The sequence below is a fragment of the Corvus brachyrhynchos genome, unplaced genomic scaffold (assembly GCF_000691975.1).
Source record: "Corvus brachyrhynchos isolate BGI_N302 unplaced genomic scaffold, ASM69197v1 scaffold323, whole genome shotgun sequence".
NCBI classification, from domain to species: Eukaryota; Metazoa; Chordata; class Aves; order Passeriformes; family Corvidae; genus Corvus; species Corvus brachyrhynchos.
This window is the reverse complement of record NW_008237253.1, coordinates 158,822-167,560: the sequence shown is the minus strand read 5'-3', so window position 1 is coordinate 167,560 and position 8,739 is coordinate 158,822. Positions and strand designations below refer to the sequence as shown.

The 8,739-nt window shown below is 49.2% G+C and overlaps 1 protein-coding gene across 6 annotated transcripts in view; it reads left to right on the top strand.

The window, feature by feature from the left end:
• The window catches only part of DEAF1 (DEAF1, transcription factor), an 81,955-nt gene extending 73,741 nt beyond the window's left edge, over window positions 1–8,214 (top strand). For 2 of the 6 annotated variants that reach the window (XM_017730469.1, XM_017730468.1), the window contains exons 12-14: window positions 4,679–4,744; window positions 6,441–6,530; window positions 7,537–8,214. In XM_017730469.1, coding sequence (XP_017585958.1) covers window positions 4,679–4,744; window positions 6,441–6,530; window positions 7,537–7,641 — 261 coding nt within the window. In that variant the 3' untranslated portion in view covers window positions 7,642–8,214. The other 4 variants (XR_001860686.1, XR_001860685.1, XM_017730470.1 and 1 more) reach the window with 4 other exon arrangements.
• The last annotated feature ends 525 nt before the right edge of the window (window positions 8,215–8,739 follow it).

Below are 8,739 nucleotides of genomic sequence, written 5' to 3'. Positions count from 1 at the left end.
CGAGGTCGGGGAGGCGGCGGAGCGCGAGGTCGCCACGGCAACGAGCTGGTTCGCGGAAACAGTGAAGCAGGGCAAAGCAGGTATGGGCAGGGAAGCAGGACCACAGGAAAGAAAAGGCGAGGGGAGGGAAAGAAGGGCCAGGCTGACCCTCCGAGCGAGCCCCTGAGCCCTCCAAGAAAGCCCGAGCTCCCCGGTGTGTCGCAGTTAGCTGCTTTTATGTGCTAAGGCTCCTCTCACAGCCCGATTTCCCGGGCATTTTTTCGCGGGCATCCGGGCATTTGCCCTACGGGCGGGTGCGGGGGCTGTTCACAGCCCCATCGTGGAAACCTTCTCTGCCCTGATGGGCTGCCAGGCGAAGCTGCCCCTTGAACAGGGTTGCCAGAACGTGTCCAGCCCCTGTAGGAATCCTTCACCTCATGTGTAGCATATGTTGAGGCATAAATAAAAATCAGACGGATCCCTCTCAGGAAGATAAGCAGTAACGTTTAGAGGTGTCTTGCTGAGAACTGTGCAAGCAAAGCTGATCTCACAGGAGTCCTGTGGTAGGACTGGCAGGCTGCCTGGCCTCACAGGAGCCCTGGCCGGTTCCCATATTCTCTCTTGTGGACAGGGATTACCCACAACGACTGCCCTCTTCTCGCTGCTTTTCTTCTCTGTAACTGATGCACAGTAGGGATCTTGGATCCTTCTGACCACCAGCTCATGTATGCACCCAAGTATGGCTCCATACTGAATGTGCTCTCCCTCTCCCACAGATCCACAGCTGCCTCTTTGATATTCTTTGCCACGTGGGCTCTGCTAAACTCTCCCATACTCTGCATCCTTGATGTGCAGGTGTGTGATATGTTGGGAGTGTAATCCTTCCCTGCCTTCCTCCTGCAGAACAGGTGCCAGTGCTGCTGGCCAGGTTTGGGCTGGCTGCTGCTGGAAAGCTGCACAGAGTGTGGGACACTGAAACATTGGAAGCTTTGGCACAGTTCAGAGATAAACATCTGCTTTCGTTTAACTTCACTCTGCTCTTTTTCCAGTCTGTGTGCATCTTCCCTTGTGTTTATCCTCACAGTGGTTTCTGGAATGGTTGTTCAATCCCTTCTCCACACCCTCTGATCCAAAGCCAGCTCTCTTTGATGTTCTTCTAGTTACTTCTTGTCTTGGGAATGGGAGTTAAAATCCCTCCTGTGTATGGATTAAAGCTGACTTGACATGGGAAGGATGAGCACGTGATTGTTTCCAGAGAAAACCCCTTTCCCAGGAACTACTGCATCCCCAGTTACAGCACTTGTGTCTCATCATTCTCTGTGTAATGGGGGTCTGCACACTTGTGCATTTTGGTAAAACTGTGTGCTCATGGTGGTATTTTTTGTCATCCAGACAATTCTGAGCTGTGCTGGCTCCTGGAACCATCTGGGCAGTATCACAGGTAGCTATCTCTGAATTAATTCCTGCTTGTGAATTCCATATTTGGACAAAACTCTGTGTTCCTGGATACAGGGAAGCAATTACACTAGAGGTCAAAGAATTGGCTCACTGCTTTTGTGTTGGTCAAAGGGCCTTTCCCAAATTCCTTGTGGTTTGTAACATGAGTCTCTTTCCTACTCTGTGTGTGTGATCCCATGGCTTTTTGGGCAGTTAAGGTGTATGAGAGACAGATTGGGGGGGGGGTCTTCCTGCCCTTAAGGTGGGGGATTTTTTCTGAACCAATTTAATACAAAGGAAACTGGTGCTTTATCACCACTTTGTGTTTGTTCCACTGACAGACCTTCCGAGGGTGAGCAAACAGGGGGCACCTTTCCTGGTGGCGTCGTTGTGTCAGAGCTGCAGAGCAAGGCTGGACCACAGATGAGATGGTAACAGAGACGCAGACTCAGCTCTTCCTGGAGGAGTGACTTAGTACAGAGCAGGATTGTAGAGACCTGATAGAAACAGGCTGGTTCCCAAGTGGATACACAAACTTAGGTGCCTTGTTGTATGTTACACATCACTCACTATAATGTGTTTCGGTATGATATTTATTATTTGATGTGCTTTGGAGTCATTAAATATCACAAATGAGCTGTCCTGCTCCCATAGAGCAGCAGTTTGGTTGCCTTAGCTTTAAATAGCAGGAGCTGTGCTCTGTACTGGGCTGTGTTGGTGCTTGTGGGACTCACGCAGCTCAGAAGTGTGTCTGACATGAGGGTTTTGCACTCTGCCTCCCTACTCATAGGATCTCAGCCCTGTGCCAGGGGCTGGGGACATCCTTATCCCTTCTGAAGGAACTGTTCCAAGTGCTGGAGCTAAAGGCTTCACCAGCAGGGAGGTGTTTTAGCACATAATTTAGTGTTTTGGCAGTTCTGACATGCACTCAGTTGCTCTCTTTGCACTTCCTAATTTCTGTAAATTTGTTCAAGGGTCATGGTTTGTTGGGCAAATTTCAAGACTGAGGACCTCCTTCAAATTTTATTTCCATCTTTCCCACAAGTCATTTTGATGCCCCTGGGTAAGTCCTTGGCCTCACTGTGCCTCAGATGAAAATAACCCTTCCCAGACAGCTCGTGCGCAAGTTTGCAAAGTGTTAGGATTCTCTGAGTAAGGTTACATTTGTGTTACTTAGAAGTCCTGGGGAACGACATCCTGAAAGAAAAGCAAACCATGAGCCCTCCAGCACCATGTTATATGTATGAACTTCCAAAATGTGTCATGATATTGCAAGAAATTGAAATGTTGAGATATTTACAAGGTTTTTCCGAATTGCGGCATTTTATGTGGGATTAGTTAAATACAACTGCTTTGGTGGAATCTCGTGTGGCTGTTAAGAAAACAGTTCTTGAGTATCATTAGTAATTATAATTAGGTTGTAGCTGAGTATCTGATCCTTAGGTTAGTATGTCCATGTTGGATTTACTGCATTTTTTGGTAAAGGAAAGACATTTAGGAATTCAGGGTGAGTGGGGTAACAAAGACTCAGTGTCTCTTGCAATGGATATTTGACATTTGCAGATCAGGCCCAAAATGAAGAGTTTAAGGACAGGACTGACATGTGTTGGTGTGCTTGGGCAGTGTAATTTTTTTGAGTGTGCATTAATCCATTGTTTATATCAGATAAACTTTAGGATGGGGAGATTACACATGCTCACCAAATTCTGTGCCAGCATTGCTGGGGGATAATAAAGATATTCAGGAGCTGTGTTAAATGGATTTTCTGTATAAATTGAAGAGAATCAGTGTTGAAATCTGACAAGTGTTTTAATTGGAATATCCCTCTGTAAAGCAGGGATACTTCCGGAGCCCTGCTCATTTGAAAGCAAGGTGGAAAATTAAATCAGCAAACAGCTGGGGCATCTGAATGCTTTTTTAGAAGGATTAAACCAATTCAGGACTGGAGAGTATGAAATTAATTTAAAAAGGGTTGGACAGTTAAGAAATATGTCTCTGGTCAGCAAACAGTGCCTTGTGTACTCCAAACTAGCAAGCGATACTCTTGGGAATTGGAGGTTCTGGGTTTTGTGGAGCTGTTTTTGTGAGAGATCTGAATGTGTCTGGCTCGTTCCTCTCTCTTGTCACACCTTTTCCTTCTCCATGGTTGGTGCATGGCTGGAATTGCCATGTCAAATAGGCCAGAACCAAATCACACCCCTGGCAGGCCACAGCAAGAAGTTTCCCTGCCTCCGCCTCCATCTGCCTGGATTTTTTTAACTTAATTTCTGTCATGGTTATATAAAGGTTTTGAAGGTTGTGGTTTCACAGGAGAATAAATACTGTGCTCTCAGGTCATACACTTGTAAATTAAGCCTTTTATCTCCTTATGGGTTGAGTGAACTCCTGGATGAACCCGCTTGGCCTGGAGGACGGGGTTCAACTTTTTTCAGACTTTTTAACTGTTCCAAATATGTTTAAGCCAGGGTTAGCACATAATTAATTTGTGATTGTGTTTGGGTGTTGTTGGTTTGGGACTCCTGTCCCCCACTGTTGAGTGTATTGCTGCTACAACAGGTACAGCAGCACCTGGTTGGGCTTGAGCTGATGTGAAGTGACTCTGCCAGGCAGCCAAAGCGGGCCCAAAGCAGGCTGTGAACATCACCTCCAGAGAAGTGATGGAGTCACAACTTGTTCTACAGCCCTCTCACTCTTCTGTTGCAAGGAGGAGTAATGGTTATGGTTAGTGCTGTTCCTAAAGTCTTAGGTGTGTTGATTTTGTCTGGGTATTTTTCCCCCTAATCCCATCTGTTGGGCTGTGCCTTCTCTCCAGACTCCTTTGCCTCTTAGTGGATTAGGATCACTGGACTTGACCCAAAATTTGTCCCTGGAATGTGCCACTTGTCCCTGTTACCTTGGCGTTTTCCTCATGTTTCCTGTGTCAATTTCCCAGTTCCCATGTGGGGGGAGTTGCAGTTAAACCCCCCATTTTAAGGACAAGTTTGTGGCTGGATGGAGTGGGAAGCTGGGCTTGGAGGACATGCTGTACTGAGCTGGCAGTTTGCCACCTCAGGCAACCTGCTCCTTGCCCTGTCTCCGCATCAGGTGACAGTGTCCCTCTCCTAGAAGGGAGGAGTGAGGGGCCGCCCTGTCCTCTTGCAACTGCAGTGTGGGGCTGGGCAGACACAGCTCAGCGTGGGGAGCCTCCATCCCAGCGCCCTTTCCAACCCCTCACGTCATGCTCTGGCTGGGAAATGACACATCTGGTGTGTTTTCCTTGCAGCAATACCAGAGCCAGTTATTCCAACAAACAGAGGATGTGGACGGGAAGACAGAAATCATCATCAAGGTAGGCTGGGGATGTCTGGTGTTGTGAAGAGCCTTTTGGTCTTTGTCTCAGTCCATTTAAAGACACAGAGGTTTTGTCATTGCTATGGAATCCTGTGCTCTGTGTCTGGCCTTCTGGCAAGGGATCTGAGCCCTTCCTAGTAGGGCCAGTGCTCCAAGCAGTGTCTCCCGTTTCCCACGCAGTTTTCTATGCTCCTTCAGTGTCACCTGGCCAGGTTCATCAGTCTCCCTCACCTCTGAGTGGTGGTGCTGCAGCTCTGGTGGGTGGCTGTCACAGAGCTGCGACAGGAAGAGAACTCGCTTCCTTTCTGTCCTGTCAGCTGGTTTTCATAACTCCACGATTTCCTCTGGCTTTTGGAATGGGAGTTAGTTCTGGACCCATGACTGAAGCCCTTAGAGCTGTGTTGCTCAGTTCTCTTTCAGATCTTCAGGTACAACCATGCCCCGTGTATTTTCCACATTTTCCAGTAGCTGTACAGGTTACAAACAGCCCCAGTCAAGTGTCCCCTCAGGGCAGGCTTTGCAAGTCCCAAATCACAGCTTTAAGCCATTTTTGGTGTCCCAAATCCCCAGCTGCACATCAGGAGCACAAGCACAGTTCAGTCTCACCAGCTGTTCACTTCAGGTACATGGAAAGGTGTGAGAAGGGGTGTTAATCAGAGCACTGATTTTTGGGGTGGTTGTGCTCAAAGAGAGAAGGAGCCTGGAGGAACTCAAGAGCCCACGATACTTTTCACAGCCCAGCAACGCTTCCTGTCACTGCTGCTGACGTGCTAATGAATTGTCAGGAGTTTAATGAGCTGGAAGTGGAATGCTCTGTGAAGTGCTTATTTTGGTGGCAGTTCAATGCTGTTTCCACCTAAATATACAGGTTATGTTAATTGATGTCACCAAGATAAGATGAAAGCGATAGACACAAAAACATCCCTTAAAAAGCAGGTGTGATTTTTCACCTGTGTATCCTATCTTGCCTTGCTTTTGGATTTAAATCCTTGGTCCTGTTAGAGCCTTCTTAATTCGACTCCTGTTTCCCTCTTGGTACACTCCTTACATAGTCATAACTGGGAAAGGACCAAGGAACATAGGAGCAGATCCCTTTTTCCTCTCTAAAACCAGGGGAAAATTACCTGAAGGTCCCGTCTGTATTCCCAGTCTGTTGTCCTTCCTCAGTCTCTCTCTCTCAGATGTACACGGGCTTATAAACCCAACAAAAGCACCAATGAAATCTGCCTTTAAACCTTTAAATTTGGGATAAACTCAGAGCTTGTGTGTCAACAGCCTGTGCACAGCCTGACATGTCTGGTTGGGATACACCCGACTCCTGCAGTTACCTGGCTGATGGATACCTGACCTATCTGGAGGGAGGTTTGCCTGGGGTGGTGGAGATGGATTTCTGTGACCACTCAGTGTCCACCCACAGTTTTGGAGAGCTTCCTTCCCAACAGAAAGGAAAACAGAGGTGCATTCCATTTTCCAAAGTGATCCCTGCTAAAAGAGCAAGGAGAGTGGGTCTCTGAGGGTGTATCCAGAGGCTGCTGGGCCTGTTTGTTGTGGGTTGGTGTGCTGAGGGTATTTTGGAAAACGGGAGCTTTTCCCACTGCTCTGGCATTCCAGCCGGTCACAGCACCTCTGTTGCACCTCGGTGACGCCCCTGGTTTGTCTCTGTGTGACACGTCCCTCTCCATCCCTTCCCACAGCAATCCTGCGTCAACTGCGGTCGGGAGGCCACCAACGAGTGCACAGGATGCCACAAAGTCAACTACTGCTCCACGTTCTGCCAGCGGAAGGTATCAGCCTGCTTGTGACTTGGGATTCAGTTCCCTGGACAGGGCTGCGTGACCTTGGGGACAGCCAGGCAGCTCAGGCTGTCACCTGATGGGTGTCAGCACGGAGGTAGAAACGGGCAGCACAGCCATTCAGTCAGAGCAGAACCTTGTGTGGGTCAGGCATTCCAAACCCACACTGCCAGTGCGATCACCAGCAAGGCTGTAGTGATGGGGCAGGTCTGCAAGTCAGGACAGGGTTAAAAGGGTAGAGAAGGTCCCCAGGTTTGTGGACACCTTCCCAAAGGTGATGCAAAAAATCTGAGCAACAGCAGAAATGAAGCATGGACACCTCTCTGGGAACTGTGGGGAGCTGGGAGCACTTTTACAGCCCCTTCCTGCTGCGTCCTGGTGAGCTGCTTCCTTCCTTCTCTGCTGCTCCTACCATGGTACCGAGGACATAGTTCTCCTTTCCATTATTTGTGATGGCTGCAGGTGATACAGTGGGACAGACTCTACAATTGTGAACTTGGGAGGTGGGAACGGGTGTGAAGTACAGTGGAGGAAGCTGCTGTGTGTCATGTTTCAGACCAGTCCCTTACAGTGAGCCTTGGCCCCTGCTTGCAGAGGATGGCCAGTCACAGCTCTGCTGGGTGGTTCAGCTGAGTCAGCTGTCCTGAATTTAGTCAGTTCCAGGAGGAATCTGTTCTCCTAGCTGAACTAAGATCCTGGCACAGCACTGTCCTTCAGGAGCGCTGAGTGTCATGAGCTGCCCTCCAGGAGAGGCTTTAAGTCAAGGTTCTGACTCAGTAAATTTTCCACCTGGCACTGATATCCTGGACGTCGGTTTGTGTGGAGATGGCAGCATTCTTCTTAGTCCGATTCCACCTCTTATACTAATCCAGTGCGTGGCTCCTTTGCCCTCCATCACTGGTGTGGTTCGTGGAGAGAAGGTGCTTCTCACACAGTGAGGGCCCTTCTCCAAGGGCCTGTTCTGCTCACAGCCTTTCCCTCTGCTCTCCCCTGGCAGGACTGGAAGGACCACCAGCACATCTGTGGCCAGTCAGCCACGGTGACGGTGCAAGGGGATGAGGTGCACGTCCCAGACAATGTCATGGAGAAGGTCACCGTGTGAGGGTTCTACCTCTGCAGCTGCTCGTGGACACACGGGGCCGGCTGGATCGGCGACCGGCAGGAACGGTCTCTCCTGTGCCAACAGCACTCTCCTCACTAGCAGACTCATTTTTCATTGACTTTTTGATACTGTGACAGCATTTGTCTACTCCCAATCCCCTTCCAAAGCTTTGGATAATACAGACTGTGAAAACTTCATTTGGAACCCTTTCTCTTCCGTCCCAGCCCTGACTGGCTTTTGGAGGCTTTGCCTTTGCCTGACTGGATCCTCCACCATGTGGATTACAGCAGTCTCCTCATCTCTCTTGAGATGGATCTAAAGCAAGTGCTGCAAGATCTGCCAGTGCTTCCTCCTGCCAGGGCCTCCCTACCTCTTCTTAGAGAAATGAATCTTTGTTTGGTTTATTTAATTGCCTTGACAAAGTCAGTACAAGTTCTTAGTTTGGTATTGAAAGGATTTTTGTTTTCCTTGTGTTCCGTCTGTGCTGGGCAAATTTGGAACACACTGGAGCGTCTCCAGTTAAATATAGTTGAAAAATAACATGTTGTTAAATAAAATGCGGTGAAAGCATGAGTGTGCCCAGCCGTTCCCTTTAGTTCCCAGGGCAGCATTTTGGGGTACAGGTAACTGCACAGGTGGGTGCACCAACAGGTACACGTGTGTCTGTACTCCCTGTCTACTTGGGAGGTGTTTTCTCCACAGGGAAGCACAGCCTTATTCCATGGCGTGCCTGGAATGTCACTCATAGCATCCAGCTGACCAGAATCAGATGGGATCAAGCCCAAGGTGAGCACATGTGGACACGGGGCTGTCCTGTCCCTGACTAGGAGCTGCTAATGAGAGATGTGCTGACCAATTAGGGAGTTACTTGCCTTGTTCACTGCAAACATGTCTCCCATGGAGGGAGGTGACGGGGCTCCCGCAGTCGGTGGCAGGTGGTGAGTGTCGCTTCCTGGCTGTTTCCTGGGAAAAGTTATTCCTCGTAACGCAGAGCTGAGCAGGCCTGGGGGGCAGCACTGTGGTGCCATCGAGGGTGAGGAGCTGGTGGCCACAGCGTGCGGCTCCTCCAGAAGGAGCTGTGCTTCCAGTGAAAGCCAA